Source organism: Tenrec ecaudatus, chromosome 1 (assembly GCF_050624435.1).
Source record: "Tenrec ecaudatus isolate mTenEca1 chromosome 1, mTenEca1.hap1, whole genome shotgun sequence".
Taxonomy (NCBI): domain Eukaryota; kingdom Metazoa; phylum Chordata; class Mammalia; order Afrosoricida; family Tenrecidae; genus Tenrec; species Tenrec ecaudatus.
Genome location: NC_134530.1, coordinates 212,684,858 through 212,707,422, shown reverse-complemented (window position 1 = coordinate 212,707,422; position 22,565 = coordinate 212,684,858). Strand labels below are relative to the sequence as shown.

At 37.3% G+C, this 22,565-nt stretch overlaps 1 protein-coding gene and 1 non-coding gene across 2 annotated transcripts in view; both read left to right on the top strand.

The window, feature by feature from the left end:
• Positions 1-22,565, top strand: part of KCNT2 (potassium sodium-activated channel subfamily T member 2) — a 486,995-nt gene that overhangs the window by 375,445 nt on the left and 88,985 nt on the right. The window contains exons 15-19 of the mRNA XM_075540516.1: positions 2,474-2,623; positions 5,115-5,344; positions 12,944-13,157; positions 15,124-15,229; positions 19,061-19,233. Coding sequence (XP_075396631.1) covers positions 2,474-2,623; positions 5,115-5,344; positions 12,944-13,157; positions 15,124-15,229; positions 19,061-19,233 — 873 coding nt within the window. The remainder of the gene's footprint in view (positions 1-2,473; positions 2,624-5,114; positions 5,345-12,943; positions 13,158-15,123; positions 15,230-19,060; positions 19,234-22,565) is intronic.
• On the top strand, positions 12,208-12,372 carry LOC142437957 (U1 spliceosomal RNA). Its single transcript, XR_012782454.1, has one exon. It is a non-coding gene; the product is annotated as a U1 spliceosomal RNA (small nuclear RNA).

Here is a 22,565-nt window from a genome sequence, read left to right as displayed (position 1 = left end):
AGAAATATATATATCAAGAAAGTAGCCTACACATCACACAGTTCAACTCCAGTCTGTGGTTTAGATGCTAGCTGGGGAGACCCTTTCAGACTCAACACTGCAGACAGTTGAACTAAGGAAATGAAACCAGCAGGCGGAGACAGAGATGAGTGAATCTGACACAGAGAAAAGGGCAGGCCTCCCATAGCTCCCAAGGGTAGGCAGGCCACATGGTTTCCACTAGCCCAAGGCCCAAGACAGATGCAGGATTCAGGCCAGGAAGAAGAGAAGAGGACCAGAAATTCTTTATCGATATGAAATAGGTTATACCCCCAAGGTCCTCAGGCTGTGATATGAAGTGTATGTGTGGACGTGTTACTGCCACACTACTGAGGATACTGGTCTACACAAACTGACACAAAACCCGGGCATCGCAGTCTGACCCAGGTCATCTTCTAAGCAGGCTCTTTGTAGTCAGTGCCTCATGCCGTTCTCACAGCAACCCAAGGAAGTGAGTGTTGCTTTTTCCAGAAGTAAAGAGCCACCAAAAGATTAAGCAGTTCACTCGGATTATACATTTGATTTTGTATTTAAAATTATATTCAGTTCACGTAATCAGTCAAGGGACATGCTATGGACCCTGAGCACACTGCCTCTGTGGAAGAATGTCCATTTGAAACATTCTTCTAAAATATATGATTTTTAAAAAGATATTTACACTTTGAAAGTACATTATCCTGTAGAAAGAGCCTGTCATTGCTTGTCTTTTGTCGAGAGTCTATAGTAATTATGCAAAATTACTGTATAAAATTATCATTTTGCCTCTAGGATGAATTTCTTGTTTAATACATTTGTTGGATATAATTCATGTATCATACATTTCCATAGTTCAATCATATAAAAAGTTATATAAACATCATTACAAAGTTTTAGAAAAATTTCTTCCTTCTTGTATTCATTATATGTTCCACATTTCCCTCCAGCCTCTGCCCACGATATCCCCAGTAAGCCAGTACATCAGTTACTGTCTCTATATATTTGCCTATCCTGAACTTTATATACTAGAAAACATACAAAGTAAAAACAAAAGCAGCAAATACAAACAAATTAAGGAAAGAAGGAAGGAAAGAGCAACAATATTATTAAAGTAAACTATTGGGGGAAAAAACCTTGATCAAGAAAAAAACAGGAAGTATTAAAAACTAGAACAAATTTAAAATGGGTCAAAAGAGCGCTCAAATGATCTGGTATTACATTTTAACCTAATTGCATCTGCCATCCTTCATAGCAAGGTTAGTCACATCCCTTGACTCCGGTCAGAGAGATCTCATCAGAGGCTCAATCGATGTAGGGGACCTGCAAATCGCATTGGGGCGCCTACTGTCATCCACAGCCTTCTGCAAATTGGCTGTTCACAATTTCAGCTCTGATACCATTCATTTTTCTGTATTAGGATTTTATTACTTATCCTCTTTGGGCCACACAGGCATGGTGTGCTTCTTCCATGTAATCTTAGTTAATGCCACACTTAGATAGCTGTGTATTTGAAGGCAGGCCTTTAAGACCCAACAATCTTTTTTTTTTTTTAACAATGGGCCCCATTCTGCTTTCTACACCACATTGTGCTGTAGCACCCAGAATATACATTTCTCTTACTTTTGAATTACTAATAAAAGTATCTAGAATTTATTAACCAACATGGGGTGGCGATGAGACAATATCATACTCATATTAAATTTATCATTGATTGAGTTTTTAAATATCTCTACTGCTACTGAGTCAGATGATCCAGACAGGATACTCCAGGACAAAAAAAGGCTACAATTTTTATGGTAACATATCTTCTTCTAACACTCCGTGGCTCTAATTTTGAGATTCTTTTGTCCTAAAGATGACCCCTGGTGGCATAGTGATTATGTGTTAGACTTCTAACCACAAGGTCACTAGTTTGAAACTACTAGTCACACTATGGGAGAAAGATGAAGCTTTCTACTCCTATGAAGAGTTACGATCTCAGGAACCCGCAGGAGCAGTCTCCCCTGTCCTACAGAGGCCACTATGAGCCAGAATAGGCATGAAGGCGGTGAGTTTGATTTTTACAAAAAGGAGATCTTCTTGAATTCAGAACAAATACTTTTGTAGGTGTGTCTACAAAATGGGAAAATAACATTTTCTCTAAATTTGGAAAGTATTTTATGAATAGACGATTTAACCTTAAAATAATCTATTGTAGTGGATGTATTTATAATTTTAAATACAAAACGAAATCAGATATTCATAAGACCAAGTAAGTACCATTAATTCCTGAAGAACTTGTATTGTTGAGACTATAAGGCCTATGCTGTATAAAGAGTGCTATGTGGATCTTTTTTTATACTCGAGTTGTTATTGCTTCCTTTTGGAAGCTCTAAGTTACATATGTAATAACGATTTCTATCCCTTGACTGTTTTATCTTCATCTGTGTCCACGTACGTGTGTGTGTGCTTGTTGCAGGGAAGGCCAGCAGTCGCCAGAACAATGGCAGAAGATGTATGGGAGATGCTCGGGGAATGAAGTGTACCACATTGTTTTGGAAGAAAGCTCATTTTTTGCTGAGTATGAAGGAAAGAGTTTCACATATGCCTCTTTTCATGCACACAAGAAGTATGTTTCTGCTTTAACCGTGGCCTTACAGAGTGAACCACCCACACTTTCATAACGACAATCCATTCTGTGCCCACAAATTGCCAGTGTTCTGGGTTATTGACATAATTATTAAAATATTTGAACTCTGACTACTATTTTCTCTAAAACAAATTAAGATTACTGCATGCAAACTGTGATGTAGTTGGATTGTGTGCACTGTAGCAGCTTGCAAACTATCAGTTTTTAAAAAATAAATTATTAAAAATCCACTTATATATGAAAACTAATCCTATAAATGCTAACATTTAACAAAGTAATAGTACATTTTAAAAGCTGTATTAAAAACCTGATGATTTTATGATTGCACGTGCTTTATCTAGAGAGAGAAGTTAAATGCTAAAAAGAAAAAAGGGAAAAGACAATACCCATTGCCCTTGAGTCTATTCTGACTTGGAGAACTTGACGGAAGTAGACTGCCACATCTTTTGCCCACGCATGCCTAGTGGGTTCCAAACTATGATCTCTGAGTAGCAGTCAAGCACTTACCACTGTGCCATCATGGCTCCCTTAAAAATTAGTGATGGTACCTTCTGATTCAACACAAGGGACGGTTTCTTCCTTTTGAGAAGAGTGTGTCTGGGTCCTAAAGGCCACCGGCCACTCTGTGGAAAGATGGGCTTTCTACTCCGGTAAAGAGGCACAGTCTAGGAAACACACCTGGCCGGTTCTTTCTGCCCTTCCCGAGAGGGAATGAGCCAGAATCAATTTGTTGGCAGTGAACTTGGTTTTAAGTTTTGAAAAGAGAAAGCAATATTAACTTAAAATGCACATTTATCAAGAAAATAATATTTTATCGGTAACACAAATAAATGTCACGACATCATAGCGTATTCTTTTGGTATTTAGCATATATACATGCCACTTATTTTTTTCATTTTAACAATTTTATTGACATATGATTCATATATCATACTGTTCAATAGTTTGAACATAATAGAAAGAATTGTGCAGTCATCACCCAATCATTTTTAGAACTTTTTCATCTTTCTTATTCTTGTTGTTATGAACACTCCTTGTCCTCTAACTGCCCCGCTATAATCCCCTGGGACGACTAATCCCGTGACTGTCCTATTTACAGCCTGACCTATCACGAGAGAGAGACCACTATCAAAAATATAGTGGAAAATGAAAACTGGAACAAACTTAAAATGGATTAAAACTGAGAACAGATGATAATGTGTTCCATCTTATCCTAACTTCGTGTACATTAAGCCACTTTTCAATGCACTCTGTGTGATAGCAAGGATAATGTTTCCACTCCTGATCAGTGGTAGAGGGGTAACCCACACAGGGACCCTGCAAATGGATCTGGGGCTTTCCCTGTCACCCTTGACCTTCTACAAATTGGGTGTTAAAACTTTAAGCTCTACTACTGTTCCTTCCTCAAGTTGTCGATTTTGTTATTTACAGTCCTTGGGTCACTCCAACTTGGGTGCTTCTCACTTAAAACATGATGGTTGTTTCTTTTAAGACAAGCCGTTGGGACCCCAGATGCTATTCTTCCTGGTAGCCAGGCGCCATCTGATTTCTTAACCACACTTTGAGATAGCACCCATATCTTCAGAGATCTTTTCATTAAGGCAAGTATCCAGAGCAGTGATATTTTTATGAGGGCCACATCATAGGAATGAACTGTTCTTAGATTAGCATCCCATTTTAATTTTTTAAGCATTTTATTAGGGGCTCATACAACTCTTATCACAATCCATACATATACATACATCAATTGTATAAAGCTTCATAGGTTTACTTTATCTGTTTGAAAATATTAAAAAATTTCAATAATAGTTTTATACTATAAGATGTTGGAAAAATAATGAGGACAGATGATGCTTAGTGCATTGTCTAGAACAATATATGTAGCAAAAGGCTTTAAGTAATAGCTGTTATATTCAAAGTGTTATTTTTTTAAATAAGCTATATACTTATTAAGGATTTTTTATTACCAATTAGAGTAAACTAAATAGAAAGCATTCTTAAATCCAGGTGCCTTTATTAAGACTTAAGTACATTTCTTTCTTTCCTTAAGGCCAATTATTTTTTTTTCTGACCAAAGTAATAAATGCTTTATATGCTGTCTGTACTCGATGCACACACACACACACACACACTTAAACAGGCAAGATTTTTTGTTGATCTCAATGTGCCAAGTAGATAAATTAAAGGCAAAACAACATTATTCTTACTATATGTCATGTATTGTGATAGTTTCTATTTCATTTTTAAAAATTGGTAAATGAGATTAATGCAATGCAATTGATCTCATGACCCACTAAATGGCTCTTTTCCTATAAAATCTTAAGCTCCTTTTAAGCTTTAGAATATTCTGATTTGACATTTTAAGTTCCTGTTATATAAGGTTTTATTAATTTTCATACATTCATAATTTAAAAAGAAAATTTGCCATATGAGAAAACTTAGACTCATCTTCTTATTTTTTTTAATTAAGGTTTGGTGTCTGTTTGATTGGTGTTAGGAGGGAAGATAACAAAAACATTTTGCTGAATCCAGGTCCTCGATATATTATGAACGCTTCAGACATATGTTTTTATATTAATATTACCAAAGAAGAAAATTCAGCATTTAAAAACCAAGACCAGAAGAGAAAAAGCAATGTATCAAGGTCGTTTTATCATGGGCCTTCCAGATTACCTGTACACAGTATAATTGCCAGTATGGGTAAGTATAAACAAAGTTATAAATATCATTAGATTATTTCTAAGCAAAAATAATATATACAACAATTCATACTAAAAATGTTTAAGTAAAATTTAAAATATACAAGTGCTGATTACAAATTAGATATAATAAGCTTTATAGAAACTACTTTTCCCTAAGTTGGATAATCAATGCAAATATTAAAATCATGCAGCCAAAAATTACTCTACATTTCTGATGATCAGTATCAGCATTTATCTATTTTTCTTGTTAGTTCTCTAGTCCATTATCAACAAAACAAAACCCCCAAATCATAGCCATCAAGTAGATTCCGAATCACAAGAGCGCTACATAAGGATTCTGAGCCTGGGAACTTGAGGGGAGGAAACTTCATCCCTGTCTCCCTGAGCAGCTTGCACTTTAGCAGCCCAGCCCAGATGCACTGGTGTCGGGTTCCCCCAAAGCCCTCCTTCCAGTGTCGTCTCTCTCTCTCCATATCAAAGTCAATTTCTATTACACCAAAAAGGAAAATAAGTAAATAGAGTTTGTGAGACTTTCCTTAAACCACTTTAAAAACAACGAACACACAATAATCCATTGTGCATTGTCTCTGTGAAAGAGAAACCTGCTGCCTTCCTAACTTAATGCTTCTTTAATTCATCCTTATTTCACATTTTCAGGTTTGTTTTGCTTCGGTTGTTTGTGTTGCATCACTGTTGATTTCTGTCCGTAACACGTTTAAATCTCTCACTTTTTCTTGCCATTGCCTTTTCTCTCATATCTCTATAGCAACACACACACACACACACACACACACACGTGCACTCTAGCACCTGCAGCCCGGCCACATAAGCGCCCGTCTCAAGGTCATCAGTGCTCTGTACCTCTCCAATGCAGTGGACATCTCCGCAGCATATGGCAATATTGATCATGTTCTTGTCTGCTTCGGTTAGATTTATTCTCCCTGTGCACTCATATTTGCTCTCATGGTTCTTTTGCCCTCAATAACTGATGGGTCCCTTTCCTAATTTGCTCAACAACTTCATTTTCTCTTCAGAACAATAGATTCAACTGCCTATTGGTCATTGCTATTTGGCTGGCTTACAGGAAAAACCAACTCAGTAGATACAAATTGAAGTAATCCCTCTTTCCTCGTTGGAAACCATTTCCTTCTCCCTCTCCATGTTTCATTTGTCAGAAACAGATGGCACCATTATCGTTTTATTTATTATTCATTAAAGTCACAGTCTAAACTTTTCACCATTCTTCTCCTCGCATGCCTCACAATGCCCCAAGTCAGTTCAGTCTGTTATCTTAATAGTCCCTGAAGAGTTGCGTTTCTTTCCATGGCCTCTGTCACTGTCACAGTGTGTACCTCTGTCTTTCTCCTTGTGAATTTCAATGTCAACCTCCAATCTAACCCCATGCTTCTCGTCTTGCTGCCCTACTCTATTCCCACCCAGCAACTAAAGTAATATTTTATAAACATAATCTTCATAATGTCAGTTTCCCATATAAAAAGCAAACAAACAAACCCACTGCCCTCGAGTAGATGCTAATTCATTGTGCCCAAATGGCAAATTGAAACTGCCGCTGTGGTTTCCAAGGCGGTAAGCCTGCAATGTTCAATTGTGGACCACCTCAACGTGCTTCTGGGGGCAACACGTGTGTTCCAGTGATCTGTTTTGTTTTGCAGTGAGCAGCCCAGTGTTAAGCCTCTGCACCGCCAGGGGAAATGCTACTCCAGTGTGTGCCAGGATCTTTAAGTAGCTGTCCACTAGTTGCCGTTTGCATGAGGAAATACTAGTTTGATGTTGGTGTTGTTGTTTTTAAGTTCCAGAGCACACACCTTGTCCTCGTGTGGTTGTTAAGTTTAGGAGACAAGTTACATGATCTTGAAGCATGTTATTAATGACTCTCTTTACTAGTTTGCCAGCCCCCTTCAGTTACTCTCCTGAGTTCCAGTCATACTACATTTATTACTATGTTCACATATATATGTATATATACATTTACATTTTTAGCTAATAAACTCACTGTTTCCTTCTACAGGAATCATCCATTGACCCCCAATTTCTAAGCAACTCCTACTTCTTTATATGTCCATCTAAGTCTCATGCCTCCAAGCTACCCAAGGGTACGTCGGAAAGTATTGTGCTAGGCTTCCAGTTGACACACACGCAGACAGTCTCCACCAAACCCTGCTAAGCTTTACCGCAGCCGGTGGCTAGCTCCAGCCAAGTACCTCAGTGGCACACTTATTTTAGTTTTGGTAGGCTGCCTCCAAAGCAGTGATACTTTTTATGCCATGGGTAAAAATGATTTTGAGTTCAGAGTTAGTAATAAGAATTTAACAGCACTCAAGTTCTCAAATACCTGAAGCTTTGCAACAAGTTTTCAGGTATGTTATCCCACATAAAACAACAGCTTTTAGATTGATCAAGTGTCACTAGGAAGGCCTGAGTGATGAGCCAAGACAAGGAAAACCCTCACCGACAATAGAAACTGTGGCAGGAGTCAGAAGCTGCTTAAATGATTCGCTCACTGACATCCTAGCTGCCCTCTAGCAATGAGCAGAAGTGCTCTTGTAGGGCTTTCAAGACTGTAACTCTTTACAGGAGAAGAAAGTCTTGCCTTTCTCCCATGGAGCAGCTGGAGGTTTCAAAATGTGAACCTTATTATTGTAGTGAAGATATGTTATGGAACAAATCATAATGAAAACCAACTCTTGTTTAGTAACGTGATCCAGAGTGCCAGGCCCTATGAAAAGAGTAGTTTTCTAGATGAACTTCTGGGTCATCTAAATTCAAGGCAGAGAGGTCAACGTAGAAGGTGACGACAACTCTTGGGATTCCCAAGGGATAATTTTCTCCAAAAATCCAATATAGTCATAGGGCTTAATGTGAGGATATTTTCAGGAAAATTAGAACTATATTGGTGATGAAAGCACCAAGAAAGCTTTACCAAGAAATTCCCCCTATTATGACAGCATATCTTCTCAGTCCGCCTGAGTAATTAGAGAATTTTTGTCCTATGAGAATTTTGTGGAGAAACCTTACTCCATTCGCCCTTCAGCCTTGATCTGGCCTTTTCAGGTGCTTGTTGTCTTTCCAAGAACTCAGACAATATTTAAAAGAATTATTATTTAACTTTCTTGAGGATGTTTAAATTGATGTTTTGAAGAGTACAAAATTCCTCAGAAAGGGTTGAAGGGAAGGAAACACTTATTCAGAGATACATACAGCCAGATAGCTGATATGTTAAGAAACAATATAGCTTTACATACTGAGATTTTTTAAATAAAGCTTTCTATGATTTTGTAGCAATACTTTTTTACTTACCTCAATATTTCATGGCCATACTTAGACTTTGTTAGATAACCCTGGTTGTCATTGACATAGAAGGATGCTTCAGAAAACTCATAGAAAAACTGATTGAGAATAATGAACTTCCCCCCAAATTGTGAACCCCCCTCATATAATCTATCTTTGATGGTAGCCCTTTCTATCATTTTTATTCATTTTCAGGATTAATTATTTAGTCCTTAATATGTTCTATTACTGTGGAGAACATCAGGACCATCACTCACGAGGAAAGCAAAAGGTCATTACAAAGACAAGAAAGACAGAGAAGATCAAAGAGGATGTCAGAAAAGACCATGAAGCTTATTCTTAATTGTAGAGTAGCTAAAGCAAATGGAAGAAAGGATGAAGTCAAGAAGCTGAATAGAAAATTTCAGAGAGCATCTAGCTGGAGAAGACAAAGCCAATAATTATAATGAAATGTGCAAGGACCTAGAATTAGAAAGATAAAAGGGAAGGAAGGATAAGCTAAAGTATCTGAAACCGAAAGAACGCAAAGAAAAATTCATTCTTTGAGTTGTGTGTTAGTCCAGGTTGACTAGAGAAACAAATCCATAGAAAGCCATATGTGTATAAGAGAGAGTTTAACATCAAGGGTAATTGTATATTAAGAAAGCATCCCAGCCCAGTCCAGTCCAAGCCCATAAGTCCGATATTAACCCATATGACCGATACCAATCTATAAAGACCTCTTCATACTCATGAAACACATGCAATGACAACAAATGCAGGATGATCACAAGCCAGGGAGTAGAAAGTCTTTGGATCTAGTGGCATTGTAAGCATCTCAGCGCTGGCAGGGGTCTCCATGTGGCTGCTCCAGCTCAGGGCACTAGCGTAGTTCTATGTGTCAGTAGAGTGTCTACCAGAGAGTGTATCTCCTACCTCCAAGCAGGAAATATTAGAGTTTCCCAGAACCCTCAGGGGAAGGCCAAGCCCCACAGAGGCCTCATTGGCTGTGACCCAATTGACATACTCGATTCCACTCCTTATCTATTAATTTCTCAAGTCCCAAATTGACATCAATTATGTAACTACCACAAGTTGGTTGTATGATTATATAACCACCACTAGTTGTAATTTGGAAAGATTCTAAAAACCAAATATTGAATGATGCAGTAAGTATCAAGATAAGATGGGAAAAATATAGAGTTACTGTACCCCCCCACAAACAAACAAACAAACCCGACTAGTTCACATTCCATTTCAGGAGGGAGCATATGAGCAAGAAACAATGATACTGAAGGAAGTTCAAACTGCACACAATGCATTAACCAAAAAACAAGGTTTTGAGAATTGATGGAACGCTCATTGAAATGTTTCAGAAAGTTGAGGAAACACTGGAATCACTCACTCATCTATGCCAAGAAATTTGGAAGACAACTTCTTGGCCACTTGACCCTGAAAGAGATCCATATTTGTGCCCATTTCAAAGAAAGGTGAGGTAAAAGAATGTTCAAACTATAGAACAATGTCATTGATATCTCACACAAGTAAATTTTTGCTTAAATAATCCAAAAATGGCTGCAGCAGTACACTGATAGGTTATTGCCAGAAATTTAGGCTGGATTCAGAAGAGAACATGGAAAAAGGGTTAAATCCTCTCACCATATTTGTTCAATCTGCATGCTGGACAAATGATCAGAGAAGCTGGATTATATGAAGAAAATGTGGCATCAGGATTGGAGGAAGGCTTGTCACTAACCTACTCTAAGCAGATGACACACCCTTGCTTGCTGAAAGTGAGAAGGACTTGAAACACTTGCTGATGAAGATCAAGGATTGTAGCCTTCAGTGTGTATTAGTATGAAAAACCAAAATCCTCATAACTGGATCACTAGGTAGCATCATGATAAATGGAGAAAAGGATTAATTGGTCAAGTATTGTGTCTTTCTTAGATCCGTACTCGGTGCTCATGGAAACAGCAGTCAAGAGAACCAAAGACTGGTTACATTAGGTAAATGCACTGCACAAGAGGTCTTTGTAGTCTCGAAGAGCTAGGGCGTTTCCTTGGTATTCTCCATTGCATCATATGCAGGTGAAATTTGGACAGTGAATAGGGAAGACTGTAGAAGAATAGATACATTGTATTTGTGGTGCTGGAGGAGAATATTGTAAGTGCCATGAACTGCTAAGAGGACAAACCTATCTCTTTTGGAAGAAGCAAGGCCAGAGTGCTCCTTAGAGGCAAGGAGCACAAGACATCTTCTTACATACTTTTGAAATATTATCAGGAAAATCCAGACCCTGGAAAAGGACATCGTGTTTGGTAGAGTAGAGGGGCGGTGAAAGAGAGGGCCCCTCGATGAGATGGATTAACGCAATGGCTCAGGCATAGGAACAATTGGGAGGATGGTACAGGACCGCGCATGGTTTTGTTCTACTGGTCAAAGTTGACTGGATGGCACCTAACAACAACAACAACAACAACATGTTCTAGAAATACTTAATGGGATATTTGAATACACGAGCAACAATCCCTGCCTTTACTGAGCAAGTTTTCTTTCACGGGGGAGACAGCCAATGAAAATTACACATAATAAGTGAATAAATAATTTGATATTTTAGACAATGGTGATAACTTTGAGGGTAAGGAAGGAGATCAAAAACAAAGCCACTAGAAGGGATTGTGAATTCTGGATTGGAATTTAAATGAAGTGTTTGTAGACCTCACTGACATTATTAGATATGAGACAATGCTTAAAGAAAGCAAGGGAATGAGCCCGTTGGATTTCTGGAGGAAATCCTGAATTGTGAGCCTGTTGGATATCCACCAGGAATGGTAGGGGCCACTGTGCTCACGTACAGTGAGGATTGCTGTACTTAGTAGGAGATGTGGTCCAAGAAGTAAAAAGGAAGCAGTTCCAGTAGGTCTTTGTAGACCAGTGGAAGGATTGTGCTTTTGAACCAAGACCATTGTGCAGAACCATTTCTGGAGGGTGGAGCTGTGTGTGTGGCAGAGTAGAAGCACACTGTGATCTTTTGAAAGCAGATCATCAGGCCTCTCTTCCATGTAGCAACTGGGCATATTTGAACCCTGAATTTTCAGCTATTAGTAGAGTGTTACACTATTCCTGCCACCCAGAATTTCCTAAATATTAAATTCCGTAAGCTATTTGCTCCTCTCTCTGCTCTTATCATGGTTTGAGCCTTCTTGTCTCTCAGTAGAACATCAAATGTCTTAACTTCAGATTTTGTCTTCTTTGCACTTCCAATGAATTTTCTTTTCCTGCTAGCCTTGACCACCACTCACTGTCATATCACTGTGCTTTATTTTCTGCATGGTATTTGTCATTCTCTAAAATCATTGCATCCAGTTGTTTTCTTGGTTGTTTTAAAGATAAAACTTATATGTGTAGAAGCATTGTCAGTCTTATTCCTTGCACAATACAAGTGTCTAAAACACTGCCAGCCACATATAGGTACTCAATGAATATTTGTGGCATGGGGGAATAAATATAAACTGTCAATTGCTGTGATATAAAGAGTGGTTACAAATCAATCAGAAAGAAAATAATTCAATACTTACCTGGCAGGGGAGATACCATGATCACGAAGGTGGTTTTCCCAGGGCGAGGCTTATCCATTGCACTCCGGATGTGCTGACCCCTGCGATTTCCCCAAATGTGGGAAACTCGACTGCATAATTTGTGGTAGTGGGGGGAAAAAAAAAAGAAAATAATTCAGTTTTATAAAGTGGAAAAGGACATAATGAAAAAATTAACAAATGGGAAATAGCTACATTTCCCCCCTTAATTTTAAAGCAATATTAATGGAAATGATGTATATTTGTTACATTAAGATTTTAAATTCTTTAAGATTTCCCATATCATGTAATCTGTGTTATGTGTGTGGACTAAAAATATATACTTGTGATATAAAGGTGGACTGCTTTCGTTAGAGAAGAGGAGCCCAGTGGTGTAGTGGTTACATGTCGGGCTATGATCCACCCAGTCAGCAGTTCAAAACTGCTAGCAGCTCCATGGAACAAAGGCTGAGCTTTCTACTCCTGCAGACAGCTCTGGTCTAGGAAATCCAGAGGAGGTCACTATGAGTTAGCACTGAGTGAGTTTGGAGGGTTTTTTTTTTGTTGTTTAGTAATTAGAGAGCAGACATAGTTAACCTTTCAACGACAGGCTATCGACGATATTTTGTTAATTATATTGATGGTATTTTATTTCATTTTGATTTATAAATTATCAATAAGTAATATGGATGTCAAATGCTTTGATGAACTTTCATGCTTTTTTCTTTTAGGCACTGTGGCTATAGACTTGCAGGACACGAGCTGTAGATCAGGAAGTGGCCCTACCTTATCTCTTCCTGCAGAGGGAGGCAAGGAAACCAGAAGACCCAGCATTGCTCCTGTTTTAGAGGTTGCAGATACATCATCCATTCAAACATGTGATCTTCTAAGTGACCAGTCAGAAGATGAAGCTACACCAGATGAAGAAGTATCCTCAAACTTAGAGTATGTTCAGATACTCAAAGGTGTAAGATTCACTTAGTCTTGTGCCTAGGAAGCTGAGGACCTCATTTTCTAAAATCCTAGAATCATCCATATATTCTTTTAGTAAAATATCCACTCTCTCTTAGTATAAGTTTCATTGTTATAATTCTATGCTCTGTACTTCAAATTGTACTTTCCACCTTTAATTAACTTTATTCCAATTTATATGGTCATTCAGTTTAATGACTTATGAATATACTCTTCGCCATCAAGCTGCTTTTGCTTACCTCAACTATTTGCTTGGAATTTACGCAAAGCAAAGTAGTATCTCCCTTTGTAAGCTTCTACAGTGACATAGTACCAATCTGTGTAGTGGTGCCGCCTTTTAGTTGGTACCAGGATTTGAATGCATGTCTTATTCTGCATACTATATTAGTTGTTGAGGAAAGCAGTGATCCACAGCACTGAAGGTGAAGTTTGAAAGACTTTGCACAAGCCTGATCCATCATGTGCCGATTGCATGCAAGTAACTTCAATCAGATAAACTTGCCCACTTTTCCTCTGTCAGTAAACTGGGCATAATTGCTACCTCAGAGTGTTATTTTGAAGAGTAATCATTGCCATAGTCAATGATTTCTTAGTCTGGTCAATATTTAAAGGAGATATATTAGTAGTGCCAGTAGTGGTGACATGAATGTTCAACATTAGTCCTGATATTGTTCATAGTAAATGATCAATTAATGTTGAGTTGAGCTAAAATGAACCAAAAAGTCATTGATATGTGGAAAGATTATTGTATTTTAAATCCCACACATTATTCTCATGTATTACAAGAATGTTTGAAGTTCTCACAGAACACAGCAGGATTCTCCAAAATTGTATTTTCATCCCTGCATGTTTTATTAAATTCATAGACATCTGATTATCGCAAATATATTTGTGGAACCCAGAAGAGGCAGAAGTTATAGTAGTCAGTATCTTTCTGAAAACAGATATTATATATGTTTGCTCTTAAATTATTTTTGTGTATCTATGAAAAGAACTGATATTTAGAATCTTTTACTTCTTGAAAGTGACCTTGAAGTAATAGTGAAGAATACCAACTTCTAGATTTGCAAAATATGCTATTTTTATCCTCCAAGATATGATATCTGAAATGTACTTACAAGTCAATCTGCAACTGTCCTTCATTTGGGTTAAATTCAAGAGTTTTCATACAGGAGAAAGGAATTATTCTTCTACTAGTTTGTCATTTATCCTGCTGCTTTTTGTTTTTTTCATTTTGGAAATAAGTAAAGTCAAAATGTGCAGGTGGCTATTTATATAAAGTGTGCAAACAACGTGAATCTCTTGAATAATTTTTAAGCAAAAACTGTTCTTGGTGGGAACTTAGTTGAATGATTAATTCAACCATTTACTATCTGTTATTCATTATGGCTAATGAATATTGATAGAGTGAAGAATAACAATGTGCTTTGCTTTGCGTGAGTTCTGAAAAATTAATTTGACTATTTTACAAATATATTCAAACCATAAGATGGCAGTTTTTTGTTTGGTTGTTTGTTTTTCTCTCAGAAGGACGAGATGGGAAACTTCTCAAGTTTTAACGACTATTTGGTCCCTGCTGTCACTGCCGAACTGTGATGTAACACAAAAGCAGTCGTAGATGAAATGTAAATGAAGGACTACAACTATCTCCCCAGAAAACTATTTTATGTGTACTGGGATTTGAATTTATGACTTGTTCATAGGATATAAAGTATTATTCTATTGATCATTTAGTCATACAACAATTTCATAATAATTCTCAACTCGCAAAACCAGAATTGGTCCACAGGCTGTCATTTGCCTGTACCTGAGCTTTATCATAATAGAATTGCGATACAAAAAGTTATTGACGCCCATAGAAAATAGCACAGCATGGCCGTAACTTAAACCTCCCACCGTGCATGTCCTCACCACACATGCCATCTCATGTTTTTTTCAGGTATGCTAAAGGCTATCCCCCTTACTCTCCATATATAGGAAGTTCACCCACCTTTTGTCATCTTCTTCATGAAAAAGTGCCATTTTGCTGCTTAAGGTTAGACAAGGTACGTATTCTTGTTCCTCTTTAAAAATAAAAATATAGCCCTGTATCATTATGCATGATGAAGGAGCTTCAAAAGTTCCTGGTAGAATTCCATTATTTTCACCTTCCATTTTTTTCCACAATTTTTTCAAGCCCCTTTGCACAGTAATATAATCACGTGCAGTCTTTTGACTAAAATGCTTTGAATAGGTACTATTTTTTTCAGATGTGCCTACAGCAGCCTCAAGTAGTAGATCCATTTTCCTAACAGCACTGAAGAACACCCAAATGCATCCCTGTAGCCAGTCAGCTTTTCACTTAGGAAAACAGAGAGAGAGAATCTCAGATGCTTGAATCCCCACTCGCCAGCCTCACAAACATCACTTGTTGCTACTTATATTTCTTGTTATTTTCACCTCAAATCTCAGTGTGGAGCCACTTGATACGAGAAGTTAAGCTGGCCCAAGTGTTAGCAACCAAGATTCATTTTGAGTAGACAAATATCTAATAGCACTTTCATGTGTCCTAGCTCCTTTCTTAAGGGTCTTCTGTAGTTCTTGGTTCCTGCCTGAATGTTCTAAGGAATCCATTAAAAAAAAAAGCGAATGCAAGATGGTCTTTTTTGTTTCTTAACGTATTTTTGTAATATGGCTGTTGGACTTGAACTGCAAAAGAGCAAATTCTTCAGCAGAATTAAAAAAGGAGCTAAAAACGATCTTCACCATTTCTCCAGAGCTTTACATGTGCCGCTAATACCAACCAGGGAATTTTTCCTTTTAGTCTAAAATTTGGAATTACTTACATTTCAAGTCCCACCTCCTCCCACTATAAGCCGTGCAACTTGGGAAAATTTATTTCATCATTAAATTTCATTTTCGTCAACTTGAACATGAGTATAATTTTAGTATTACTCCGTAGACATTAGGTAGGGGTTATATAAAGTAATAGTGCAAAAGGCTTAGCACCGTGCCAAACACCTATTACATAAGGGGCACAATAACATTTTGTTAATGTTCTTCCTATCTTTTGGATTTTCCTGTGGCAAACAGTATGAAGAGTGAGTGTTGCGCTCACTCTTGACAAAGAAGATTAACTGGACACGGAAGATTTCTCTCTCTCCCTCTCTCTCCATATATATATTGCGTTTTCCTTTAAAAGGATTCTCATAATAGCATAAATATCAGGCCCCACAAATTCAACCCTGAATTCACTTCGGGTAGCATTTTTTTTTTACTGCTTTTTGGTGCACAGTAAAAGAAAAAGGAATATATCAAAACCAGAGTGGAACTACTTAATCTCCAAGAGCTTGATCCAACTGAAAAGATAAACTCCAAGAGATGATAGTGTGTAGAAGAGAACTTGTGAATCGGAGAGTCAAAAGATTATGAACTGAGTCTTCATGATATTAGGAGAGTGAATTTTCTGAGTGTTGCTAATTGGCAGTTGATGTCAAGGATTGCCAGTTATTCAGGTAACCTGAAGCCAGTTGGCAGTAGTTTACTATGTTCATGGACACTCACCAGCAGAAGAGCTGACTCAACTGATTCAGTGAAGTATATGAGTTGAATTCACATTCCAGTATTAACAGCCTGATGGTCTGGTCAACGTCTACAGGAAATTACCTGGGTTTCCAAGTGTTCTTTCTTTAAGGAGTCTTGGTGGCTCAATGAGTTACTAACCACAAGGTTGGTCCACGTTTGTTCTCACCATCTCCCTCCTCAGGAGAAAGCTGAGACTGTCTGCTCCCACAACGTCTTCCAGTATCAAAAACCCTTAAGGCACAATTCCACCTTGTCCTATGGGGTCACTAGGAGATTTGAAATTGACTAGAAGAAAGTGGGCTTGTTTTGTGTTTGTGTTTTGTTGTCTCCTTGTTTATTTTCTTACTGCTTGAACTAATTCTAAGTCGCCTTAGGAGGATGGTTCTTTTGCCTCCGTTTATCTCAAAACTATTGGAGTTCTTAATAATGCCAACAGCCTACTGCTCTTCTCCATTTAAAGTGCTTGTAAGCTTTTCTCAGGCGGATGATTGTTGTGCACTTTGATGATGATTTGTATCAATGAATAGGGCTTCTCTTTCTTTGGATTAGGATTGGTTGGGCTTCCTAGAGATGATAGTTTGAGTTTTTCATCAATACCAGAGAAATATTTAACAATATGTAATGTAATAAGTCTATCTGACTTATCTTTCCTTTGAGTAGTCTCACTAAATATGTTATAGATGACATATATATGTTAGATATTCTCATTCTACCTACCAATTTTCTTTTGTCAATTTCTTCTCTGTTTAGCATTCTAAATACTTTCTTCCACTCTGTCCTGGGCTGCTAACCCCAATGTCAGCATTTCTAATCTTCTTGTTGCTCCAGGTACTCCTCAGGAAATGCACTTTTCTGTCTGAGTTACAGCTTGGGAGCTTAAAGGAACAATTCTACCCTGCCCTTTAGGGGCACAAGGAGTTGGAATCAGCCTGATGGCAGCGGTTTGGTCTTTGTCCTTCCACGCACTAATTCCTCTCCAGCTGTACCAAACATGTTGTTTAATCTGTTTGGGATGTTTCAAGTATTATTATATTTTCTAAATTGTATTTTTACCACATTGTTCATTTTGAGAAGTAATAGACATATACAACTTTAACATCTTCCAGATATTTGCAATGTCTCTTTCTTTCTGTTCTCTCTTTAAATGTTCATTTAGTTTTTGCAAGCATCAACCATGCTCATTGTATGATGAGTTTAATGGCAGCAAAATGTGTGGTCATTGTGGGTCTAATTCTCTTGTTTGATTTTCGCTCTGTTGCGTTATGGCACCTCATTCTTAGAAGGGGCCAATACATTTTTTGATAATTATGAAAGGGCAAAGAATTGATGAATCCACAGAATTGATGAATCCACAGAAAAGGAACTACTCTCAGCCCGAACAATCAAACAGAAATTCATATCGTGATATATCAGAGTGCAGGAGCAGAACATCAGAGTATCTCTTCATGTAGACAATTTAGTTCAAAAGAGCTTCCATTTAGTAATGCTAAATCCATTAAAATGGAAAGCTGTAGCCCCCGAGGAACAGCAAATTGCCAACAGAACAACAATGAGCTTTGGCAATGGGTTGTTACTGTTGCGGTTGTTGTTAGTAGAATTATTTCGAGGATTTCTATTATTATCTTGCCAGCTCTGCCATACTTTTAGACAGTTGTATTTTAAATTTTATTTCGTTTTGTTTTGTTTTGCTCAATCCATCACTTTTAGTACTTAGTACTGGCAAGGTCTCTGAAGCAATTTAATTTATAAAATTGCTTTGTTCCTGAAATAGAAAGTGGTAGATGATTTTAAAGGTATCCAGGAGTCAAATAGAACCAAGCTTTAGTGCCTCAAAGAACATATTCATGCATGCCTTACTGACCGTTCATCCCATCAGCAAGCTCACCCACTGCTGCCCACCCGAGTAGATTCGGACGCATACTGACGTCTAACCTAGCTAGAGTGTAGCTTGCTCCATAGGGTTCCCAAGGCTGTCATCACTATGAAAAGAGGCTACCACACCTTTCAATCACGGGGCAGTAGGAAGATTTCAAGTGGGACCTTTTGCTTAGCAACTAAGTGTTTAACCATTGTGCCATCAGGGATCCGAACGTCAAGCTACACAACTTCCATTCATTCTGCTTGTTCATACACAAACATATTTCTTACTGTATATTAGGCAACTAGGCACAACATATATAATTAGCTTCCAAGATTTTCAAATATAAAAGATGTGCTTAGATTAATTTTATATTTCCATTTATCCTAAAATATTTCAACATATTTTCATGGAGTCTAAAAATGACATGTTTTGTATAATTTTTCTTCTCTAGAGTTGCCAGCATAACTACTATGAGGATGCAAAAGCCTATGGATTCAAAAATAAACTAATTATAGTTGCAGCTGAAACAGCTGGAAATGGATTGTATAATTTTATTGTTCCTCTCAGGGCATATTATAGACCAAAGAAAGAACTCAATCCCATAGTGCTGCTATTGGATAACCCGTAAGTATATTTTAAAATGAACAAACAGGAAAAAAGAATTTTGAATATTACATTATGCACATAATAATTGATTCCTATTTTCATGGACCATTTTAAATCAGATACATTATGGCATACAATCAGTTGGAAGCATTCTGTGCTGAGGTCAAAAGAAAAGTAGGGATTTATTTCACAAATACTAAAAGCATCATTGGGATAGGCTGAGCATATTTAAAACTAGTTTACAAATGGCTGTTTACACCCAGTAGAACAGGAAGCATGTCACTGAAATAATTACAGTAATTTTGCTTAAATTAATCAACCAGCCTGGAAAATATGATTTTAAAGTTCTTCCAAAACCAGAGAATTTTACTCTTTCTAAAGAAACACAATTTTACTTTCTATCTAAGGAAACATTAATTAACACAAACATCTAATATCTATATCCATATAATATACTATCAAGCACCATCATAAATGTAATCATTGGTCCACTGTTAAAACTCCCACCCTAAACATACCCTGATATGAATCATCTTTAACCACATTCATTTATTTTGAAAATATTCAAATCAATTTATTTTTGTGAAATAAGATAACTTTCACAGTGTAATATCCTTATGAGTATATAAATATGGACCACTCAATATGATAAAGCCATCGCATTATAAAGTTATACTAATCTCCTCTGCTGAAAATTGGTAGCAGATGATCATTAGATCAATCCCATATTGTGCGATCCTCCAGCTCTCCATTTCCATTTCAAACTCGTACCAATAGCGGGCATCACTACATCTAGTCGTCAGTGCTATTCCTCGGTCTCTGCTTTTCAAAGTCATTGATTTTCTCAATGCAGTAATATCTCCGCAATATATTATAGCTCCCTGTCATTGCTTATTCTGAACATACCAATCTGGCGATTCTCAACTGTTTGAAAACATGAACACACACCCATGGAGTTTTCATTTGAAGTTTTCATTTGGTGAGTTTCATCTGTGTGACAATGCATTGACGTTTTCACGCATGGTTGGCATCAAGGGGAATGTGCGCCGCCTTGGAAACCTTCACAAGGTCGCAATGTCAAAACTGGCTTGGTGGCAGTGTTGTGTGTTTTACTTCAAGATAATGTTTCTGGAGTTGAAAACTTTCCAAAGGAGGTCTGGAAGTCTTTCAAAAGAAGAAAGACTTTCCTTCCAGAAAACCATCTCCAGTCTTGCTCATTAATTCCAGCTCAGCAGTGTGTCATCTCTTTCCCAACACCTGTTATTATCTCAGGTGAGTGTCACAGTTGCACCTTTTGAGATGCTGGAGTAGCTGTTTCCATATCAGTCCTTTTCTGGTTTTGAATAACAGGGACCCAAATGCCTGATTTCTCAATAGTAGGCTGATTCATGTCTTAGAACCATAAAATTAAATGTTTTTAACAAGTATAATCCCTAAATAGGGTCAATTACAGAAAATATAAAACTTGTTTTTCTTTATTATTGGCAAAATTATCATTATCCATGTATCAATATAGATGTGACCTTTTATTACAGAAATTTCATTTTAATAGTATAATCAAGATCATTTACAAAGTAATTATGCTTCTGTTTCTATTCACCACAGCAATGATTATTGAGGATTCTCTATATCAAGCACCACACTGTGAGGGACAATTGAGACAGGTCCAAATTAGAACTATAAGCTTCTTTTCAAAACTCAGTACAATTGCAAAGGTTATGCTTGGCAATGAATAGTCATTTAATATCTAGAAGGAGCTTATGATATTAGTTGTGTTTCTTAACTACTAAGTTGTTTCTGAAAACAGAGCTGCAGGATTAAAGGAAGGCTCATTAACCACCTGCAATATGCACAGGACTCAACTTTCCTACTCAAAAGTGATGACAAGACTTGAAGCACATGCTGATGATGATAAAAGATCAGAGCTATCAGTTTAGATGGCAGTGCAATAAAAAGCATGCCAAAGTCCTCACAACCGCCCCAGTAGACAGCATTGTGATAAATGGAGAAAAGACTGAAGTTGTAAAGAATTTAGTATCTTCATTCAATGGTCATGGAAGCAGCGGCCCAAACATCAAAGGACACATTACACTGGGCAAATCTGCTACAAAAGGTTTCCTTAACGTGTTAAAGTTGAAAGATGTTACTTTGAGCAAAAGCTAGGTAATGAATAAGAAAAAAACCGAAAATAAAAACATATTTGAATTATGGTGTTGACAAAAGATATTGAATGTACTATAGAGTGCCAGAAGATGGAACAAATATGTCTTACTAGACATATAACTTGAGTGCTCACCTGGAGCAATGATGGCAAGACTGGCTCACATACTTTGGACATGCCAGCTGGACTCTTGGTCAGCGAAGAAGATGAAGACGCTCGAGGAGCTAGATTGACACATGGCTTCAGCAAGGGGCTCAAACATAGCAATCATTGTGAGGCCGGGAGAGGTTCAGGAAGTGTTTCATGATGTGCACATGGTGTTGCTATGAGTTGGAACTGGATTAATGGCATCTAACAAGGGCAGCCATCACTTTAGTGGCATAACATTCTTGTTAATTTATGTAAATGAGCCAGCACTATAGAGGTAAAAGTACTCAGCTCACTGCCATCCAGTGGATGCTAACGCATGCCCTACAGGACAGGGCAGAACTGCCCCTGTGGGTTTCTGAGACTGACTCTTCACAGGAATAGAAAGCCCTGTCTTTCTCCCCCAGATTCACTAGTAGTTGACCTGCCACTTAGTAGGACATTGTGTAACTATGACACCACCGGGGCTCCTTGGTTTATTTTTCATCTATGTTTCATGTTTCCTATTAAACTGTCTACTATGAGCAGCAGTAGATCAATCGATTTGCTGTTCAAGATTACATTTACAAATGACATTCCATATTAGCATTGGCTAATAATTCATCAGGGTTATGCATTTACCAGGACTTGAAGGATGTTAGTTGAATATAGCATAGCTGAATTTATGTAAGAATGAATAGTACTTTCAAAAATCAAATGTTAATTCTAATTTATAACTATTTAGTGTGCAATATAAATACAAATTTATGACAAAAATTGCATTTCATTAACATTTGTGACCTTTTATGTCAAGGCCTTCATTTTGATACTGAAGTACTTGTAATGATCTCTAGTATAAAAACAGCAAGAGAGAGCTCTTCTTTTCAGCGTTAACTCTACTAGAAGGATTGTTATAACATTAAGGACTTACTTTGTCTCCAATGACTCTGATACTTTTGTGACACAGAAAACACACAATCTCTTTATTTATCTATTTATTTATTTATCTATCTATTTATTTATTTATTTAAATAACCTTAAATATTGCTGCAGAGGTGATCTG